At 39.4% G+C, this 23,586-nt stretch overlaps 1 protein-coding gene across 1 annotated transcript in view; it reads right to left on the reverse strand.

The window, feature by feature from the left end:
* The window catches only part of LOC308645142 (NBAS subunit of NRZ tethering complex-like), a gene marked incomplete at its 5' end in the record, with an annotated part of 158,045 nt that overhangs the window by 87,571 nt on the left and 46,888 nt on the right, over positions 1-23,586 (reverse strand). Inside the window, 4 exon segments of the mRNA XM_081287196.1 lie at positions 3,103-3,213; positions 6,806-7,035; positions 19,394-19,531; positions 19,916-19,992. Coding sequence (XP_081143322.1) covers positions 3,103-3,213; positions 6,806-7,035; positions 19,394-19,531; positions 19,916-19,992 — 556 coding nt within the window.

Raw genomic sequence — 23,586 nt, forward strand, 5'->3', positions numbered from 1 at the left:
AGGGAGAAGGTACAATGACAGGGGGATGAACTCCATGGAGGGGAGGGGTGATTTTTTTTTAAAGGAACAGTTTTATTTACTAATTTACTATTAATTCAACCAATTAATGATGGGCAATTTTTGTATTAACAAGGCTGATTTCTAATAATCAGATTGCCAAGTTTGATTAACTAGTTGTCTGGAAGAGGTGATGCACACTTGTTGCCCCAGTTACAAAAGAAGCTGAGGCAAAAAGACCACAAGTTCCAGAACCGCACAGGCAATTTGGCAAGACCTTGTCTCAATGAAATTTTTAAAAAGGCCTGGAGTTACAGCTCAGTGACAGAGTGCTTGCCTAGAATGTGCAAGGCCCTGGGTTCAATTCCCAGTCCACAAAGGAAAAAAAAAGTTTGAATAGTAAGGCAAAGGGTTTTAAGTAAAGAACACAGAGGACCTAACACACTTGCTAAATCAATATCAAGTGCTTTGCCACTCACAAGTAATGATGCCAGGAGCTAATGATTTCCTGGTTTGTAATTGCTGTGCATCTGCATAATCACACTGCTATCAGGTATAATGACATGCCAGGAACAGTCTTGTACATTACTCCACTGCCTGATAATTTATAATATATTCAGAGACCAATGAAGCTTCCTGTTTTTACAGATATGGAATCCTTTTATGTAACAAAGAAAAAAAAAAGAATTAACAAAATGCCATGATATTTTTTTAAATGCCAATATGCACATCAGAAGAAACATTTATTTGAACATATTATTATGCCTCAAAAATAGTGAGGCCAGGGCAGTATTTATCATAGATAACAGTGTCACCATGTAGTAACCTGATGAATACTTAAAATGAAGTACTTAAAATTTCACTGACTAATAAAAATTAAAGATGCAACATCATAAGCATCTCTTGACCCTTCAGCAGGATTTGACCCCACTCAGTTCTCCCTGCTTCTTAAAAGGCTCTGGCCATGATACCCTTCAGCACCATTCCTGTTCTCCCCCTCCCATCCTACTACTCTCCCCTAATTCCTTTTTCTAGCAGCTCTCGACCAGCTACTATGAAGGCCCCCATGGTTGCTTCAAGCCTGCCTCTTTGACCATACACTCCTCTCCAGAGCGCGCGCACACACACACACACCTTCTGTACCAGCGACATGCACATAACTCCCAAGCCAGTTCCTCTGCCTCACCTTCTCCTTTGAATTCCAAATCGCTAAGTTCCAACAGCTGACTGCCATTTTTGGGGGGACAGGGGTGTTTCAGTACATATAACTTCCCATTCTCCACCCTGCTTGACCTCCATAGAGTGTTTCATCTCACTGAATGATGCTACCACCCAAAAGGTGGACCAAGTAAAAAGCTGGGGATGAGAGTGGGTGGGGGGATTGAACATAGGGACAATGAGCTACATCCCCGTTTCTTTTTATTTTGAGACAGGTTTTTGCTAAGTCAGCAGTGTTGGCTTCCAACACATGATCCTTCCGTCTCCCCTCCAGAGTTGCCAGGATTACATGTGTGTACCACAATGCCCAGCTGGGATGCTTCTTGATGTCTCCCCTTTCATTTGCCTTTATATCTAATTTATTCTTGTTAATTAATATATTAAGTTCCATCTATTTTACCTTTTAAATATCTCAAACCCATCTTTGCCTCACCTACACTTTTAAAGCCGTACTCCAATCTATGGTCACCTGTGGTGCAGACTATTGCTATAATAGTGCCATAAATAGTCTGTATATGTCTATTCTGATTTCCTTCAGATCTTTTCTCAACATAGTCATGAAAGTGATCTTTTTTTTTGTTTTTTTATTGATTATTTAAAGCATTACATAGCTCATGATATATCATCTTTCATACATTTGACTCAAATTGTGTTTTGAACTCCCATTTTCACCCCTGAAAGTGATCTTAAAGTGAAAATCTGGTCATACCATCTTCCCGTCCTTCATCCAAATCCTTAAATAGCCTACTATTTAAATAGCCTACTATTCTTATGAAGAAGTCAACAGCCCTTGCTGACACCTCCATGTTCTTGGTGCATCATCTGGCTTGTCTCATTTCGTGCCACGATCCCAACTCACTGGACTTCACCTACCCTGTTCCTCTGCCAGGCTCTCAGACTCATCATGTTCCTCAAAGGGCCTTGGCACTTACCATACTGTCTACTTAGGAAATGATTCCTTTATCCTTGTAATCAATTCTGACTCAATATTTAGGTCTTAGCTTGTAATAGTCTATTTTGCATTACTATAATGAAATTCCTGAGGCAGGCTATCTTATAAAGAAAAGGTTTACTTAGCTCACAGATCTGGGGTCTCAAGGGTCCACATCTAGCAATGGCTTTCTTGCTGGTGGAGTTCCTAGGCTGCATACAGCATCACAGGCAGCACACATGTGCATCTATATCCTTAGGCCCCTCTTTTTTCTTATGTGGCAACCAGATTTAACCATGGGGACTTCATCCAATCTTATCTAATCCTGATCTATTTTTGAAGGTCCCACCCTCTAAACACCATAGCAGGATCCCATTCTCCTATTCACCCACGATGGGTGTTAAATTTCAATACATGAGCACCTGGGAACACTCAAACCATGGCCAGATCATAGCACAACTCAACCCACATCTCCACAGTAAAGCCTTCCCTAACTATGCCAAATCGCATAACTGGTCTCTCTTACATAGTACCTGTCCTGTTTTTAATTTCACATTTGGTTATGTCACTACTTGATTGTCGTCTCTCACTGTATACCCTATGTTCCAAGACAACCAGGATGCCTGCTTTTGCTCTCCACTGTATACCTACTAACACTGTGAATCACCACTGTATACGTACTAACAATGTGAAGAGTCTCAACAGAAACTGCTGAATGAATATATAAATGAACAGTAAAGTATCTAACTCAAGGCTCTTATTACTAAAAAACATGAATAGGCTATTGCTTAACATTGGTATATCAAAAATGTGAAAGGGAGAGAGTACTAGGAAAGTAGTCTATTATAGCTGAGAAGTAAACCTGAAGTTGTACGCTGTAACTTCAAGATTTTTTTCTAATAGACTCTGAAAAGAAAAGCATGGACATTAAACATTCATATGAACTTCATGCTTACCCACTGTCTGTGAACAGGAACTCCAAATGGGTCATAAAAACTTCCCAACGGGAGATGCTATACCGCTGTGCCAGAGAAAGAGCAATGTTGTAGACATTTTCTTCAAGAGTCCTTTAGAAATGTCCACCATGCACAGGAAAGAGAGAGAAGGAACACATTACCTTCATCGGCAAAGACAATTTTCATTGGGATTGCTCTCCAGCTGTGAGGGTAGTCACTACAGCCCTTAATAAAAGCCATTTTATAAGAATTCAGAAAACGACTTCCAAGGAATCTGATTGTTCCTTTTCGACCGAGTACACAGCAATTTACCATGAATTAATCTAGACCAGTAATTCCCAACTATGAGTAATTCTGTGACCCAGGGAAGATTTAACAATGTCTAGAAATATTTTGATTGTCACAAATGGTGGATGGGAAGAGTGCTATTGGCACCTAGTGGGCAGATGCTAGAGATGCTGTTGAACACCCTACAATACATAGGACAGGCCTACCCATTACCCCGCAAGAAAGAATTATCCAGTCAAAATGTCAGTAATGTTGAGGTTAAAAAATTCTGATCCAGATTCTAGAGCCTCGGCAAATAGTATATCTCTACAGTGAGGTAGCTCTCTGAGAAGTCATAGTTACTTACTCAATAAGCATGTTTTCTCTGTTGTGACAGGTACTGTGCTGGTTATTTAGGACATAAAAATAAACAAGATATTTCTTGAGGAACTCACAGTCTACTAGATGATATGAGATGTGAACCAGTAGTTAAATACCATGGGGATAGAGTTTAAAAAAAGAAGACTACTAAATGCTGTGACAATAGAGATAGGAGAGTAACAAACTTGAGCTGGAGGCTGAAACAAGCATTAACTAAGCAGAGATGGTCAACAGGAAGGACAGAGAGATGGAACTCTGAGAAATGAAGCAGAAAGGGCTCCTGAAGTTTCTAGGACATGTACCTCATTCTATAGGTAACTGAAAGTAAGTGGAAGGTTGAAACCAAGGAATGACATCACCAGGGTTGAGATTCTCTAGGCATATAAAGAAGTACAAGAAAATGGTCCATGGTGCCCACATTAAGGTCTACTGCAAAACCTCTAGTTCCCAGCAGAAATGCAAGATGGAATTCTTGTTTGGCAAGGTATGGCCCAAATCAGCAAAGTACAAATGAAATCTCTGTTATTAACTTCTCAGACTATATTCACCCTAAGTAAACCATGACATATATGTTTGATTAGCCAGGGGCTGGTAAACATTTTCTGTAAAGAGTCATATAGTAAATATTTCAGCTTTACTGCCGTAGTCCCTGTCGCATAGCCTTTTTATTGTTTTGTTTTCCACAAACCTTTAAAAATATGAAAGTCGTCCTTTGCTCATGGGCTATAAAAGAAGAGATCCAGGGTTAGATAAATTTGTCAACCTAGGGATTAGGTCACTGTCAACTGAAATCTTTTCTTATTTTTTGAGTACCTGTCTCACATGACAGAATGAGAATCTGTTGCGAGTAGGGACCATTATCAATTCTAGGCATATAAAGAAGTACAAAGAAAATGGGGGTCTATTTTCCTATTATGGGGGTCTGGCACATCGCCTGGCATTGGGACATACTGTGTTTAAGTACCGGTATTTTTTTTTTTTTTATCACTTGATAAAGATGGGAGGGAACAAATAGTGTCATATCCTCTTCAAAACCACCCTGTCTGACCCCTGAAAAGGTATTATTGTAGACATGTGTATAATGACTGACTTACAAAAAACAACTGTGAAATAGATACACAACAAGCAAGAAACTAAAGAATGGTCACATTGTAATACAAGTGAAGAAAGAGGAGCAAAACAAGAAATGGGTTTTATAAATCTATACAAGACACTGAAATGCCATCTCTAAAATCAGAACTGGTAAGGCTGAAAGCCTTAGAAACTTTCACCACCTTAAACAAGCCACCCAAAGACTGCTGTATACTTTTCTAAGCAACTCAAAGTACAGAAGATTCTATACTTATCAAAGGCATGTATTTGTCCTTTGATATATACTTCAAATAGCATAGGCTAATTGAATACTTTAAAAAGTAAATAAAGGACAAACACTAGCAAAATGTAACTAATGACAGAAGGCAAGCCTTACCTTATGAACTTTTATTCTGCATAATAATCCTCTTCTATGAAATCATGAACACAGCATTAAGGATTACAAAATGCCCAAAGGAAAAGCACAGTGAATTTAGAATTAGAAAACCCAGGCTCATCTCCTGCTGTAGGACACTAAGCAATTCCTTAAAGCTCTCTGATTCTCAAATTCCTCCTCCAAAAAGGAAGGAGACTGAACTATAAGATGTCTTATGTCTTTTCAAATCGGACATTAAATGACTCTGAAATTATGAACTTCCAGGAGGATAGAGGGGAAGAGAAAAATATTCTATATTTCTCCCCTTAACTGAGAATGGCCGGGGATTGTTTCCATTATTTTTTGAAAATTTCTCCACACCCTGCCTTTTTTTTTTTTTTAAAGATAATCTGGAGTGTCTGATAATAAAATTATCAGAGAATATCAAGGCTACTTTTCCACTTTCTCAAGGATTTAAATGATACCATGAAAACTGACATACCATTACCATAATCAAGACCATTTTTGTTATTTTGAAGGAATCTGCCCTGAGAGATGAATGACCACTAAATGTGGCACAATTTAGCCTTAGTTTCAAGGTTGGAAGCTGAGACTGCACTGCACACCTACTGCCCCTTGAGAATGCAACAGGATATAGGGAAAGGCCTGTGGTGTCGTGAAGATGCAAAGGCTTTGACACATGACCGATCCAGGGTAAAGTCAGACTAGCAATCTGTACCATCAACTGAAACTCCTAAGCAACATCCAGCTCAATGAGGATATGGGACAATATGTGAACTCATGAGGTTATCTATGATAAGATATTTAAAGTTTACAGAGCACTTTATGTAGTGCCTTGCCCATAGTAAGCACTTAAGAAGTTGTGATGTTAAAAACAAACTGTCTTAATAACCATAATGTGTGAACATACTTTCCCACCTCCTGACATATAAACACTTCTCATCTGATCTAAACTCCTGAAACAAAAAACAGACATCAGTATTAAAACCAAAAGGAATTCCATACCTAGAAAGCAACTCTTACAACTGTCCCTTGAGCTGTACTGTCACCTCATCCAAGGCCTTGCTCTTCTCTTGAAAGGGTTAAGGCACAAAAGGAAAACTGGCAGCTGCTCCTTGCCTCTGACAAAAGAAAACTTGTGCCAGGCAGCTTCTCTTTTCTTAGAGGCCCAGAACCAATAAAGGCATCTGAACCTATGTCACGGGGTCTTCCTTAGCTAGTCAGTCAACTGTCTCTCATATTAACATACTGGAGAAATTAAATTTGCATGTACTTTGGAAAGTGAGGTTCCTGACCAGGAATACTAATTTCGTCATAATCTTGGTATTGGACTATTAAAGTCATGGGAAACTTTATAAAAAAAAATAATAATCCCACTGCTTACTATTTAAATCTGTGGCTTACGATGTCTGCATTTACTGATCTTTTGGGAAGACACATACATTCCTCATATGAATGGAAAAAATGCAGAAAGTCCTGCTAGTACCAACCATTAATGTGAATCTTCGAGGAACTGGAACTAATAGTCTGAATTTTACTTGTGCTCCATTTTAAATTCATCCCTCATAAGACAAAGGTATCACTTACTCTGCCAAGCCAAGGATAGTTTCCCTTTTATACTGGTCATCCGCAGTGAACCTCTGCACATCCACCCCCTTCCGAAGGCCCTGAAGTAGTCGTGCCTGAGTGAAGTCCAGGAGGCACTCATTGTAGTAGTGTAACTGCTCAGTCAGTGAAACAAGGTCTTCAGGCCAGGCTTCATGTCCATGTCCAGTCACATGCCTGGTGACCGTCTTGATTAGCTCTTTGGGATCGACCTGAGAAAGGCATGGAAAGACTATATTTTATACACAATTGTATAGGCATGAGCAAGTAAGTAACAAAGAGAAGATAATGAAGTCCACTGGGCAGCCTGGTTGGCCCTTCATACTATGGTCTTTTAATCAAGGCTCACAAATGCCCTGGAGCCGACTGCAGAGGTGGTTCTTAAACTACTCTGAAGACTACAAAGATAGGACAAAGAACAGAGTCCAGGAACAGGTTTCTGGCTCACAGCCCTATTCTTTCAACTTACAAAGTACCTTCTTGCTTTTACCACTGCCATAAACCTACATCATCTTTTTGCTCTAACCAACTGGTCACTTATAATAATTCACTCTAGAAGAAGTTTTCATCATCATTGCCTCTGACTAAAGTTTTGTGGACCACAAGTGTTCTCCACAAGAAAACTGCAGTTCAATAATTCCATTATAAATGGCTGGAGAGCTAAGGAGAAGAGTGTTTTCTCCAGGGATAAGTGAAGGCGGGAAAAAAACCCCACCCCAGCTCCCAAAGTCAGAATCTCTTCTAGTCATCTAAGAAAGCAGCCAACCAATTTTTACTCTGCTTGATTTGAGGCTCAATGGGATTATTGTTCCATGATTCTTAGCAGTTTCTCTAATAATAATAAAACCATTCAAATAGAACAAACCCAGAATCCAATAACTAATAGGAAAGGAGAATAAGCGATTAAATAGCCACATTTATTTATATTGAAGTTGGTCTGGGGTGTCAACGAAGCAATAGAAACTCAGTCATGATACAAGAATTATTTAATGGGGAGCGTAATAATTGAACAGCATTAACTCAATCACTTTGATTTCTGGGAAGATGTGGTACAATTTTAACATGAGCAAATCAGGGAAAAACAACTTAGAATTTACTTTTGGTTCTCAGAAATGCACTCCTAATTATAGTAAGCTGTCAGCATGTCTAATGTGTGAAAACCATTATTTTTAGCTACACAGGAGATTTGTCAATGTCGAGTCTATATCACCAAACCTAGCCTAACAGTTTTTCTCTTGATCCTATTAAGGAATAATCTGGGAGTGTGGATAAAAAACAATTAAAGAAACCTTGAATTCCAGCAGGTAAATGTGTGTAAAAATCAAGCTTATTATATTTAAATTTTCTCTACCTCTATGCATACTCTGAGTCCTACTTTCAAAAATAACAGGTGAAAAGAGCTTGATTTGAATACTAACCCTATCACAGTAAGACATGGGAACATCTTTCATTCATTTAATAATTTTTGTGCACCTTCTATGTACCAAGTGATAAGCCCCTTTTCTCTAGAAATAGTCTATTAAGAAACAATCAATATGCAGCAAAATGAAAATAAACCCTTATCTCTCACCATGCACAAAACTCAAATCAAAGTGGATCAAGTACCTAGGAATTAGACCAGAGACTCTGCGCCTAATAGAGGAAAAAAATAGGCCCAAATCTTCATTATGTGGGATTAGGCCCCGACTTCCTTAACAAGACTTCTAAAATGTAAGAAATAAAATTAAGAATAAATGGAATGGACTCAAAATAAAAAGCTTCTTCTCAGCAAAAGAAACAATGAGGTGAAGAGAGAATCTACATTTTGGGAGCAAATATTTGTTACATGCACATCAGAGTACTAATATCCAGGATATAAAAAGAACTCAAAAAACTTAACACCAAAAAAGCAAACAACCCAATCAATTAATGGGCTAAGAAGCTGAACAGATACTTCTCAGAAGATATACATTTGATCAACAAATATATGAAAAAATGCTCAACATCTCTAGTAATTAGAGAAATGTAAATCAAAACTACTCTAAGACTTCATCTCATGCCAGTCAAAAACGGCAGTTAACAAGAACACAGACAACAATAAATGTTGGTGAGGATGTGGGAGAAAAGTGGTGGGACTGAATATTGGTGCAACCAATCTGGAAAGCAGTATGGAGATTCCTTAGAAAATTTGGAATGGAACCACCATTTGACCCAACTATTTCACTCCTCGGTCTATACCCAAAAGACTTAAAATCAGCTACTATAGTAACTCAGTCACATCAATGTTTATAGCAGCTGAATTCACAATAGCTAAACTGTGGAACCTATCCAGATGCCCATCAATAGATCAATGGATAAAGAAACTGAATGACACACACACACACACACACACACACACACACACCCAAAATATTACTCAGCACTAAAAGAGAATAAAATTATGGCATTTGCAAGTAAATGGACGAAGTTGGAGAATATTATGCTAAGTAAGCCAATCCTCCCCCAAAAAACAAAGGCAGAATGTTCTGATAAATGGATGCTGATCCATAATTGGGGGGGGGGAGCGGGCAGCATAGGAAAAATGGAGGGAGGGGAAGGGATTGGGCATGGAGGCAGGAAAGATGGTGTACTGAGATGGACATCATTATCCTAGGTATGACTACACATCCGGTACGACGCTACATTGTGTACAACCAGAGAAATGAAAAGGGTGCTGCTGCAATTGGGTACAATGAATCAAAATAAATTCTGCTGTCATTCATACCTAATTAAAAGAAATAAGTTTTTTTTTTTTTAAAAAAGGAACGGGATGGGACCAAAGTACCCAAAGGTCATAAACAAATATAGAAAAAAAAAGAAACAAGCAAATAATTGCAAATATCAGAACACAAGTAAGCATGGGGTACTATGGGAATACAGAAGTGTGGGACTCGGGCAAGTGTCTAAGAGTTCTCCTTGTAAGAGGTTAACATGAATGCTAATTACTCAGGTGTCAGTAGTAAGATAGTCAACGGGAATACTAATTCCAGAAAAGGCTAGAATATGTGCTAAGGCCTTCATAGGCAGATAGAGCCAGAAAGAAAGATGAAGTGAATAAACCACATCTAACTGCAATTAGTTAGCTATTTGGGAACCAACTGTCTATAACAGTATTTCCAGTGATGGATATAAGCAAAGGGGATCCAATGCTTCCACTCTTAGAAAGACTATGGCTGACATCAACCTCCTCCTCCCCTTTCCACCTGTTGACTGAACCCTTTGGAGTATCACCCTGAAGCCATCATGGGCACAGTCTCCTCTGTAGTTTTCTGGTACAGGGATGTGGCTCATGGGCCAGCTAGCCCATCCACACCTGCTCTGTATTCCATCATAAGGGGGGTGCTGTACACACTTGGCACTTCAACTCAGTAGTAAGACATCTTATTTCTATTCTCCTTACATTCTCATACAATTTATTATACAGATTCCAAGGCAAAGAGGAGAGCAAAGCTACAAAATGGCAGCACTCAGCAATAATAAGCATAATTATTGCTACTAATATTTATGCAGCTCTCATCCAGAAAGAAAGTTTTGAGTCTCCACATAAAACCTGCACATTCATATGTGACAAAAAGGATGGATGAAATCTCCTTTTGCCAATAAACAAAATGTCAGGGTATGGTGAAATAAGCAGACATGCAGAAGCTAGCAGACGAGTGACCTTGTGCAAGTTACTTAACAACTATGAACTGGCAGTAATAACACAGCTTTCAGGGTTGTGAGAACATATAGTATACATGCTCCTATATATTTTAGGAATCAAGTCTGGCAAGATGCAGGCAATTTGAAAAAAATGAAGAGAATGATGGAACTTGCTAAGAGGCATTTAACACACACACACTCACACAAGCACTGTCTTTAATTGTACCTCTATTATATAACTTACATTGCCTTCTCTTAACATTACATTAGAGCATCTGGAGAGCAGAGACCATGTTTACTTCATGAATTCACTTTTTCCAGAACACAGTGTTGTGCATGCACCAGGTAGATGGTGAAGTTGGGCACACTGAGCTGGCTTTTTTTATTTTTAGTATTTTATTTTTTATTTGTAGTTGGACACATACCTTTTGTGTAGTGCTGAGGATAGAAACCAGGGCCTCGCACATGCTAGGCAAGCACTCTACCGCTGAGCCATAACCCCAGCCCCCTGAGCTGGCTTTTAAGTCAGTAGTTCTAGTTCATATTCCCATACATAGCTCCCTCACTGAATAGAGGCAATTTGGAATTATTTCTTATCTGCTTCCTTGCCTATAAAAGAATATCAGTAAACACACCCTCCTTGTGGTTCACTGGGAGGCAATAATAAAGGACCCTGCTCCCCACGATTCTATGAAAGTGAACTGGACTCAGAGCTTACTCTCAAGGAATTACAAACCACTGACTGACAACAATGTACACATAAGCAATTCACAGAAGACATCTGAATACAAGCTCATTACAGAACCACAAGCCAAGAGTCCTGGGAACTCCAAGGAGGGAGCAATTGATTCCTTCTCGATCTTCTGATGCTCAGTTTCCTCAGATGGAAAAAGACGAGCTTCACCAAATGATCACCTTTCTAAGACTAAAATCCTATGAAAGTAACAAGAATTCAATCATTAAAATAAAATAAACCCTTGTAAATCCCTCCAGGTGTGGAAACGAGGAAGCTCTACATCTCTCTCATTTATTCCTCCACTAATAATTTGTTGAAAAATATAATTTTTCAGACCCACAAATTATATCCAAAAAATTCCCCCAGTTTAAACAACTTTAATCTCTTCTCCTTCACTTAAGTAGAAACTTTCTAGCTCCTCTATGAGTAATTTTTATTCCATAGACTTTGTACAAATTTATTCACTATCCCCCAAAAATATTTAAGAACAAAAATCTAATATTTCAATGGAACAGTCCTAATGGTAAATATACATGTACTGAGCCTTGGTTATTACCAAGAACCTCTTAAGACAGTTGTCTCTTAATATCTCTGTTTGAAAGACCTATCTATATGTTCTTCTCTAAGTAGAAGAACACTATTTTAGAATCATGAACAAGAAAAGCATTTTCAATTACCTGTCTGATATGCTTTCCTTTTGAGATTATCTTATGGAGGTGAACAGGGTTATTCCTTTAATTCTCTGACTGCAGGCTTCCAATGGCTAACAATTTATGGATTAATAAGTATTTTTTAAGTGCATAGGAAGGTTTTCAGGTACTTCAATTTATGGTGTAAAATAATACTAAGGAGAAAAGAGTTTCTCACCAAGGCTTCTAAGGAAAAGTAAAATTAGGTATGAGGGGAATCAAAGAATTGGAAGCAAAGGCCTAGATTGCTCATATTTCCCTCCTAAGCATCTAGTTTTCCGCTTCTAGAGTTAAGAAATAAGACTGGGTGGATAAGCATGTAGTAAGTCCTAGCTACCTCCGCCAGTTATTTTATTATTGCCACAACCTCTTTCTACCTCTTCCTCAAGGAATTTAGTTATGATTGCTTCAAACATTCAATCCAAATTTTACGAAAAATTTCCCCCATGAGCTTGTATCACCACTTTTCTTAAAATAATTCAAGAATCCCCTCTTAACCCAGTACTTCAGCTCACACATCCATGCACTACCCAAGTGCACAGCATCTCAAGCTTCTGAAGCATTCCATAAGCTTCTCACTCAACCCTCACAGCAACCAGCAGTGAGAGTGGAACAACTGGTCCTGTTTCCCCAGATACCCAGTCTGCACTTGAGGCACCTACAGCTGTAGTCTTGCAGCTGGTCCTTGGCCAACTGTCACTGCTTTCACACCAACTGACCAGGTCTCCACGAGTGTTCTACTTGGCCTCATACTGGCCATCACTCAAGGGTCTCTGGTGTATAGAATACATTTAAACTTCTGTTCCTCTTGTCCTCGCCCAAGACAATGACATGATTCATAAGATGCTGATTCCTAAGTATGAAAGTTTTAGCCCACGCGAAGATTGTGCAGGACTGCATAGGTAGCTTTGAAATATTCAGTATTCACAATGATATTGCAAAACTTCACAGTAAAGACTAATAGCATAAAAACCATCAGGAATTTAAAAAGTAAAGTGTGAAGAGTTAGATTAGTTTATCCCCCCCCCCAAAAAAAAATCTGGCAATTCAGTTCTTCAGGATTTTGAATAAAATTTATTTATTTAAAGAATACGGTCAAATCGCTGTAAAAACAAAATATACATAAAGATTTGTGACAACATAATGCTCAATGACTTGGTAATATCTTTTCAGGAAGTTTTATTCAAGTGGTACATTTCCGCTTTAGGACTGTATTTTGCTTGAGATCATTTTCTACTTAGTATTTTCAATTAGTAACTTAAAAAAAACACATTTTAGAAATAGTCTACCATAGTCCAAGAAGGGCAATAGCAGGGTCAAATGGTGGTTCCATTCCCAGCTTTCCCAGGAATCTCCAAACTGCTTTCCAAATTGGCCGCACCAATTTTTAGTCCCACCAGCAATGTACAAGTGTACCCTTTTCTCCACATCCTCGCCAGCACTTGTTGTTGTTTGACTTCATAGTGGCTGCTAATCTTACTGGAGTGAGATGGTATCTTAGGGTGGTTTTGATTTGCATTTCTCTGACTGCTAGTGATGGTGAGCATTTTTTTCATGTACTTGTTGATTGATTGTATATCCTCCTCTGAGAAGTGTCTGTTCAGGTCCTTGGCCCATTTGTTGATTGGGTTATTTGTTATCTTATTGTCTAATTTTTTGAGTTCTTTGTATACTCTGGATATTAGGGCTCTATCTGAAGTGTGAGGAGTAAAAATTTGTTCCCAGGATGTAGGCTCCCTATTGACCTCTCTTATTGTTTCTCTTGCTGAGAAAAAACTTTTTAGTTTAAGTAAGTCCCATTTGTTGATTCTTGTTATTAACTCTTGTGCTATGGGTGTCCTATTAAGGAATTTGGAGCCCGACCCCACAATATGTAGATCGGAGCCAACTTTTTCTTCTATCAGACGCAGAGTCTCTGATATCAAGCTCCTTGATCCATTTTGAGTTAACTTTTGTGCATGGCGAGAGAAAGGGATTCAGTTTCATTTTGTTGCATATGGATTTCCAGTCTATTCCCTGAAGACCTTAAAAGAACATGCTACAGGGATACTGCCACATAGATGTTCATAGCAGCACAATTCACAATAGCTAGACTGTGGAACCAATCCAGATGCCCTTCAATAGATGAATGGATAAAAAAAATGTGGCATTTATACACCATGGAATATTACGCAGCACTAAAAAATGACAAATCATGGAATTTGCAGGGAAATGGATGGCACTAGAGCAGATTATGCTTAGTGAAGCTAGCCAATCCTAAAAAACAAATACCAAATGTCTTCTTTGATATAATGAGAGCAACTATGAACAGAGCAGGGAGGAAGAGCAGGAAGAAAAGATTAACCTTAAACAGAGACATGAGATGGGAGGGAAAGAGAGAAAAGGGAAATTGCATGGAAATGAAGGGAGACCCTCATTGCTATACAAAATTACATATAAGAGGTTGTGACGGGAATGGGAAAATAAACAAGGAGATAAATGAATTACAGTAGATGGGGTAGAGAGAGAAGATGGGAGGGAAGGGGAGGGGGGATAGTAGGGGATAGGAAAGGTAGCAGAATACAACAATTACTAATAGGGCATTATGTAAAATTGTGGATGTGTAACCAACGTGATTCTGCAATCTGCATTTGGGGTAAAATTGGGAGTTCATAACCCACTTCAATCCAATGTATGAAATATGATATATCAAGAGCTTTGTAATGTTGTGAACAACCAATAAAAAAAAAGAAATAGTCTACCATAAAGCTTTGAATTTCATCACTGCTTGTTTGCTTCCCTAGCCTATAAACTAAAAAATTTGTTTCCATTTTCATCTTTTGAAAACTTAAAGACTTAAAAGAATGCTAGAAAGATTGTATTTGAAGATACATTTATAATAACTATAAAGGTGAGCTGTAAGTGAAAAAAAGATTAAGGTATAGTACAATATGCATGGTTTACTCATTCACCTAAAAATAGTTATGTAAATATGTATAGCCATAAAATGTTTTTTAATAGATACAAAAGAGAAACACTAACTATTGTATATCATTTTAACCACTTGCATTTTTTGGTCATGTGCGTATCATTTCTTTAATATAAAAATAAGTTAATTAGGGCAAAGGTTAGTAGAGAAAATGAATTCCTACTGACCATTTGCCAATCATCATCATACAAAACCACAAAGAAAAATGCAGGTGAGGTGCACTGCCCCAATGATCCTCTCACAAAGCTGCCAAGTTCCAAGGCCTCTGTGGCTGGCTCAGGACACTGCTGCCCTGCATGATGCCCAGACCTTGTACCAGAACTCCTGCACATTCTATCAACCTCAGTTAGCATCCCCACAGCACATGACGACAGGGATGGAAAGAGAAAATGTGAAAAGACTGTGGAATGAGAAACAAGCTGAACTGACAACTGAGTGAAAGCTAAGTTCCACTGGGTGTTATCATGCGTAGGCAACAAATTGAAACCACTTTGATTTCAATTTCCAAGATGATTCATCAGGAGTTTGTCATATTTAATTCCAAACTCAGCAGTGCAGTTTTATGCAGAGGAAGATGCTGAAAAGACTCAAATAATGAGGCATTAGGCAGTTAACAGAAAACTCTTGTGTTCTTCAAACATCCAGCTATTATACCTACCTGTACTTCCTTTCAACCCTAGAGGTTCAGGACTCAAAACCACAAATCTGAAAGCTTAAAGAGCTTCCTGACACACTCAGTTGATATGATTCCTGAAGTTATTCACTTGCCAATTAATGGTCACTTTTTAACTACAGTGTCCTGGGGACCCAGGGGGCAGTGGTATTCCTACACTCAAATAAGGTAAGATGCACATCAATTTTAATATCCCAAAGGAACTACTTGCCTGGGGCACATGCTGCTGAGGGCCATTACCAAGTAGGAATGATGCATCGATTTCCTTGCCAGCGTACCCCATGTTAAATTTGCTGTGACCTTGCATGTGTGTTTGAGAAAGATGACCCTACTCAAGGACGAGTGTGGATCCAGGATTAGGGTGTATCCTGCAGTTTGAGGAAGTATAGTATCCCGGTCCTTGGGTTTAGGGCGTTCCCAGTTTAAGACCTTGGGTTTTAGGGAAGTTCGATGTTGAGGATTATTGCTGCTGGAATTAGGGTGTTCCTGCTGCCTGAGCTCCCGTTGAGTTCTCGTGAGATTCAGAGAGCATTTTGGGAAAAAAGCCTCGTGGAGTAGGTGAATTGGGTGGCAGCAGAACTGGGATTGCCCCAGAACGTGTGTGGAGGCCCGTGTGAGTTCGGGAATAAAGAATTGCTGTTTGAATCTACAAAGCTGTGTGGTGGCTCGTGATTCTGTGCCCAGCCAAGACTGCGGCAACATGCAAAGAGCAAAGAGGGGGAAAAGGCCAGTGTCTGTGGTGGAGGCAGGGAAGGCAGCACCTGTGGGCTGACTCATCCATATAGTGTGTGGAAGAATCGGGTAGCTTGCAGTACAGGTTGTATATGCATGCACAGAGACACACAGAAGAATTTAAATTCAGAGAAATAAAAGTTCTGAGCAGCTAAACATAGGCTTCAAAAGAGGTTGCATCAGGAAAGCACCTGGAAGGGCAAGGCAGAGCCAGCCAGTTCACTGAAGATCTTATCCGTCACTTACAGGAGCTGAGGTTTTACCTCCAGACTCAGAACTACCCATGAAAATATCCTGCTGGAAATCACCCACACACTAGCATGCCAGAGAGATCACTCAGCTCCACAAAAAGAGACGCTGCCTCCTTTGCCACAAAGCCAGAGTGGCAGCACATCCAAGCTACAGGTGGGAAAGCCTGGAGTCAGAGCTCTCAATGACAGGACAGTGCTTTCCACCAGAGCACCCAGGGAAGTCGCCACAGTTTTCTGAATCACTGTCTCCAGAGAAGATTCCTTTTCTGTAAAATGGGATTGCTCAAAGGATCAAAGACCAGAATGAATGTGGAAAAAAAAACTTAAAAGAGCCAAGTACCTCTTCAGGGTTAGTTTTATATTTGTACTGTCCATTGGCAACTCCCACAGACTTGCTCCTAAACTAACTGTTGCTGTCACAGCCCTGACATCTTTCTTGGCCAGAGAGAAGGGCCCCCACATAGCCATTGACAAAGGCTGACCACAATCTGAATGTATATCACTTTTCTCCAGGGTCAGGCAAGTCCTCTATGCCTTGAATTTTATATAGTAAAATTTAAACATCAACTCAAATACCTTACAAGAAATAATATAGTACGTATGACAGAAAAGTGACACTTCTGTGCCTTTGGTCCTGCTTGTTCCTGTCTAGAATGCTCTTCCCTCAGGTATCTGCACTGTATTGCTTATGTCCCCTTTTCTTTAGTCAAAGTCATCTTCTCAACTGAGGCCTTTCCGGACCCTATTTAAATAGTATTTTTCGCACATGCACATCCCAGCTTCTTCTACTTCACTTTGCTTTTGTTTTAGTACCTATTTGATTCACTTCTTCTGTTTATGATGCCTTTAGAATGTAATTCCTAAAAGGGGGAGGGCTCACTATGCTTCGTTCCCTCTTGCTTCTTCCAGAACACTTCCTGGCACACAGCAGTCACAAGATAAATATTTGATGAATACACAATATGTAAATTCAATTATCTTGTATGTGCTGTAGAATTACCTATGAATTTTCAGTCACCTACCCAGTAAACATTTCTATTTATATTCCAGGTCCTGCTCTATGCATTGGGAAACCCAATAAAGAAAGACAAACGCTATCCTCAAATAGCTCATTATCCAGTGAGATGAAAAGGAAAAACTCAAAAAGTAGCATACATGTGCCAAGACAGAGGCAAGTATAAGGCAGTGCCAAAGCACACGGAGTCCCCTCACCCTGGGAGTACTGAAGAAAGCTATACTAGTCAGGCACCTACCAACTAGCTTAGCAAAGGCATGGTGGGAAAAGTACTTTGGGCAGAGAGTACAACAAGCCTGAAGACAGGAAAACGAAGGAAGAACACAAAGTGATGTGTAAGAGGCAGACATGAGTTTAGGTAAAGAAATGAGACTGAATTAGGGTGAGGACATGAGGTAGAGAGATGAAAAGAAACAGAGAGGCACTAACTCTCCTCACTCTCTTAACACATCTCTCTAGAAATTTTTGCATATCTTCTTGCTGCCACTCTAATCCACAGCTCCTGTGACTCCTTTACATGCACAGACAGTGAGTGCCAAGGTCACCGAGGTCAGGCACCAAGCCAGAAGGAGAGGGTGGCAAGTACAAGATGCTCTAGGAGATCAACAATCTAGCTGACTGGTGTTCTTTCGATTCTCTATATTCAAGAAAGGTACAGCAAGCACCATGCACAAAGTAGTAGCTTTATATAAATGACAAATTGGAATGAAAGAGAAAGACCTCATTTCAGCACATGCTTTTCACTGAGATAATTCAATCAGATATATTTTGAGAACCTGACCTTCTGGGGGGAAAAAAAAATCAAGTTTGCAAGTGAAATAAGTAACTGAACAAAGTAGCAGCAGCTATTAAAAAAAAAAATCAAATTCCCCAAATAAAGTCATACATCAACTGAGTAAAAGAAGAAAACATTCCTATTTCCTGGCCAAACACAATCATGATAATAAAACTATGCCTAAGACCACTGCACACCCAATGATGACAGTGTCCTTGGGAGACTAAACTGTGGTGGGTGGCACACCGGCTGTCCCTCTTCTCTTAAATAAAAACTGATTCAAAAGGAATGTGTTCAGACACTTGGAGTAAGGGTTCTTAGATTTGTTCCGGATGACTGTGGCAGGTAAGTTATTGTCTGTTTTAGGTCAAGAAAGGAGAATCTTCCCTCAATAAAATTTGGATCGTAGACTGTGCGTCTAGTGGATTTGAAAGTTTACTCATCTGCTCTTTAAGTACTGATTTTCTTAAAATAATCCAATATAAAAAGCAGATCATTTCCTAATGCTGATCTTTAAAACTTGTCTATACAAGGAAACTTGGATGGCTATAACTTCCCATAAGCATCTGTTAAAACTTTTGTATCTACAAAAGAAGGTACATATATCTTGAGTCATAGTTAGATACTTCTGCTCAGAAATTGACAATTTTTTTTTTAGAATGTTGAAACATGTTATTCCTATCTATACAATTACTATTGTCATACCTCTGGCTTTAAAATAAATGAAAGTACAATATGGCTCAAAATATTGCATGGCCTACTTTATTAAATTAGATAGCCATCTTCCTTTGAAACAGTGAATTAAAAAGCCAATTCTTCATTTAGCCTCTCCTAATTAAGCACTTAGAAAATAAATGAAAGAAAAGTTAGGGAAAAGAATTGGTATTCATAGTAAATATCAGAAGCTCTACCTCTTACTGATACCTGGAAAAGCAACTGTGTCTAACAGAAAAGGCAAGGCCTGTCTGCCACTTGGAAGCATTTGGGATACAAAGGGAAAAAAACATGTTTTGACTATTCTAGGAATGCTTTAACTTTCTCATCAATAACATGGAAAACATGAGGACTCACCCTGTACAGCGGATGGCACTTGTCCCTGAAACATGGAGCCAGGCGGGCATAGATCTGCAGGCTGTAGTAATAGGCTGCCAGCTGGAGAGACAATGCCGAGTGGGACTGCTTTTCAAAGCACCTGTTAGCATCTAACACCTAGGAAGGGACAAGAAATAATTAACTCAGTTGAAAGAAAATTAAAGAGATCATTTAAATTGTTCCATTTCTAGTCACTGCCCTGGATTTTGATAAAGTTCTTATCCCACCAACTCCAACTGCTGGGCAACCTAACGTGATGATATGAAAACTCAGAAGGTACTATGAAGCAGATTCCATGCATGCAAAAGTTTATTTAAATATCAACACTTAAGCTACATTGTAGGATTCACTGTCTGGATACTGACTAGGGTCCTTTCAGCACCTAAGAAACACCAGAAGGAAATGGCATATTTATAAATGATTTTACTGATAAAAATCCCCAGTACAGATTTTCTGTTTACTCACTTTTAAGTACTTCTTTAATGGAAAAGGCAGGCTTACCTGTGGTAAGGCAAGGAGGTATGCAAGAGCCAAGGTCATGTCATTTGGCAAAGCATCACTTGCCAGCTGCAAAAGAACTAAATGCAGAGAAAAAAAAATGCATGATTGAGCTTGAGGATCCATAAGACATCCACAGTCACTAAGTGTCATGGTTTGAGCCCTAGTGATTGCAACAGATACTTAGTTTAGGAGGACTCTTTAAGACCTTTTATGAAAATCTATTCAGCACCATCTAAACAGATCACATAAACCCATTAGATAGCCAGGTACAGTAGTGCACATTTGTAATCCCAGCAGCTCGGGAGGCTGAGGCAGGAGGATTGCAAGTTCAAAGCCAGCTCAGCAAAAGAGGCACTAAGCAACTCAAGTGAGACCCTGTCTCTAAACAAAATACAAAATAGGGCTGGGGATGTGGCTCAGTAGCCAAGTGCTCCCGAGTTCAACCCCCCAGTGGGAGGGGGAGGGGGAAACATTGAATAGTAATCTTGCCTAACTGGAAACAAGTATGCCATCGGTCACTCAAACACCCAGAAATCCTGTCAGAGTGATTGTTGCAGTCTAAGTGTAAAGATGCCACTAAGTGTGGCAGTAAAGACCCAGGCCATGTTGTATGATTATGTACATTAAAGACAGCTACTATGGAGGGTTATGATATGAGTATAGTGCAGTTAAACAGCTCTGAGAATACAAATGATTACTATAACATGATTTTGTTCCTTCCAACAACACTTCTCTTCACACTCCACAAAAAGAACACCAGTCTTGTGCTTTGCTTACGAGTTTGTTGGTGTGGATTTTCCCTACCTGCTTATCATTTGGGTATAACTATAGGTAAAAATTTCAAAATACTGGAAATATTTACATAAAAAATTACAGTGGCCCTATAAAATATATGAGCATAGCATTTTAGAATTGTTAAACCTCATCTAGATCTTAAAGTTAATCTAGACAAAATTTGATGATTTAAACAATAATTAGGTTATGTAACAAGTATTTGCTTTGTGTCTGTGCAATTCTTTCCCAAACCCATAACTCCAGTCCAATCATGAGAAGAAAATCAGACAAAGCCAGATTGAGGCAAAATTCTTACAGGATGCCTGGCTGGTTTTCCTTGAGACTACTGAAGGCATGAAAAACAAAACTGAAAAGCCGTCATAGAACAAAGGCAACTGGGGAGATGAGACAAAGAAAAGCAGTGTAGTTCCCTGGATTGACTCCTGGAGCAGAAAGAGGACATTAATGGAAAAACTTGTGAAATCCAAAGAAGGGTGGCTCCAAGCACTCACCGAAGGCTTTTGTTCCCTCTGGAACCCTCTGTACCCAGGACTGTGGTACTCCTGCATGGAGGGGAGCAGGTTGCCTTCCTTCCCTTTCCAAACTTTCCCAACTCATTTCTCTCCCAAAGCACCTAGTTATGACTCTCACATCAGCGGGCAATGCAGTGTGCCAAGCCTTCCCCACCACTGCCACTCCCTTCATCCTTGAGCTCGCTTTTTACTGATAGAATTTTTATTTGGAAAAAAAAAAGTGTCACCAAACAATAACTCTGTAACTGTATCCCATAAGATAAATGAAAGAAAGAGCAATTGCAACAAAAGCATTCCAACAATCTTCTCTCAAGAGCCTGACAGCAGGACTATTCAACCTATTTCACCTAGTTTTTTTTTCCCACTTCCATCTTAATATTATTTAGATATTTTCCTTCTTCAAGCATAAAAACAGCCAGTTTTCAAAAAGTATATCTGAACCCATTTATCCAAATTAGGACCATCTCTTCAAAGGAGTCCCTATTTCAGGTAGCTGCTCTCCAGCTCCTACTGAACCTTCTTTCTCAGAGTTGTGGTTAGACCCAATCTCAGACCCACCTGGGAAATTAAGTTCCATTACTGACAATGTATTCATCATATCTTTTCTATTATCACATCAACTCAATTTTTCTACCAATTTTAATGTGTATATGGCAGTTTCTGAAAACCAAAGCACCCTCAAGGGATAGTCTGAAAAATATGCTAGAGAACCAACAAATTTCAAAATAAAACAACACAATGAAAAACAAAAGCAACACCCCCACCCCCCAAAAAAAAGCAATGAAGTAATGATGACACACAGAATAAATGTTTACAGGAGTTATTCTTAAAGGGAAGACTCCAAATACCTAAATTCCATCAAGATTACAGTTACACTACATCAAAACTACACTCACAAAATGGTCAAAAATATTCTTAAATATATATAAATGAACACAAAGTTTACAGCAAGCTAAGGAAGACAGGAAGAAAATTTCCAGGAGCTCAAACTCCTGACAAAAATCACCCTCAGAGAGCTGCCTAAAAGGGTCACTGTCACCAAGCAGTGAAAATACAAATGTTGTGTTCCCAGTCAATAACACCCATACAGACGTCATACACACAACTGTGTGAATCGTACCTTTCACTTTTCTATTTTATGATGCTTTGACCTGGAGAAGGTAATCCTGGAGGAAGTGCCCTCTCAGGGCGAATTGCTAGAGAGAATAAATAACTCTTCTGTGAGCAGTTTTGACATGGTAATCACTCTGAACCCTCCTCTAGGTAGTGTTTTATATTCCAGACAGCAATAATCTGTCCTAACACCTGGAGTAAGTACCAGTAAACCAGCTAGAGACTACCCCTGTAAGCTTAGAGATGCCCAAATTAGCCATCCTGTCCAATCAAACTTGCCCAAGCTTGTCTACCAGGCTAAACCCATTCCCTCCATGAAAACCACAATTGAGGCTTTCTGCATGCTTTCCCCTGGCTCCTTCTGCCTTTGACCCACACAGGTTTCCCCATGTGTAGTATTCCATGCCTCCTATTTTGGGAATTTTAGTATCAATCTCTTACATCTTAACAATCATTTCCATGCCTGTGTCTCCCCCCATAACTGAAGAAAAACAAAATCCCCAGCATTTTAGAACAACCACTCAGATAAAACCTATGAATACACAATGAATTTCTGGCCAACAAAATCAGGTAGAATGATATACCAGTGCTCCAGAGCAAAGGCCTGCCAGGAAGTAGAGATTGCCAGAGAAGTTCTCACTGTTCTTATGATCATGCCACAAAGAGTTCAGGCATGTGACTCAAAGTAGAAGGCATGAGTTCATTAGAAAGGACGGGAAAAGGGGACATGCTCGAGAGAGTGTATAGCAGACCTCTTTGGCCCTCATATTTTACTAGGGGGTTACAGGGGAGTTTTCAGAGAGTCCCCCTCAGGTCTACCTCTTGACTCTTGGCTGCCAGCTGTACAATAGCAGCGTTTCAGGTCCCCTGTGTGCATAACAACTCTAGGTCACTTTGGCCCACGCTGACCAGTTCTAATTAGAATCTGTTCTCATAGATTTCTTTGGTTAGAGAAAATTATCCCTATCTCCTTGAGTTCTGGGATCTAATCTGTGTAAGGGTTACAAAAGTACCCTCCACCCCACTCTTAAAGAATCACTTGTATGCTTATCATCATTTCGGGTCTGCATTTCTCTTTCAGATAACAGGGTGATTCCTAAGAAATGTAACATATCCTATTGACTTAAGGCAGGCAAGGATGTGGGCGATTTGTTTTTTAAAAGACAGTTATGTCAAGGGCTAGCACAATGGGCCCACTTCACAGAATTATTCCTTTAACCTTGTATTCCCAGAGCTCCAACTGTCTGTAAC

The sequence above is a fragment of the Spermophilus citellus genome (genome assembly GCF_964194105.1).
Source record: "Spermophilus citellus genome assembly, chromosome: 1".
NCBI lineage: Eukaryota > Metazoa > Chordata > Mammalia > Rodentia > Sciuridae > Spermophilus > Spermophilus citellus.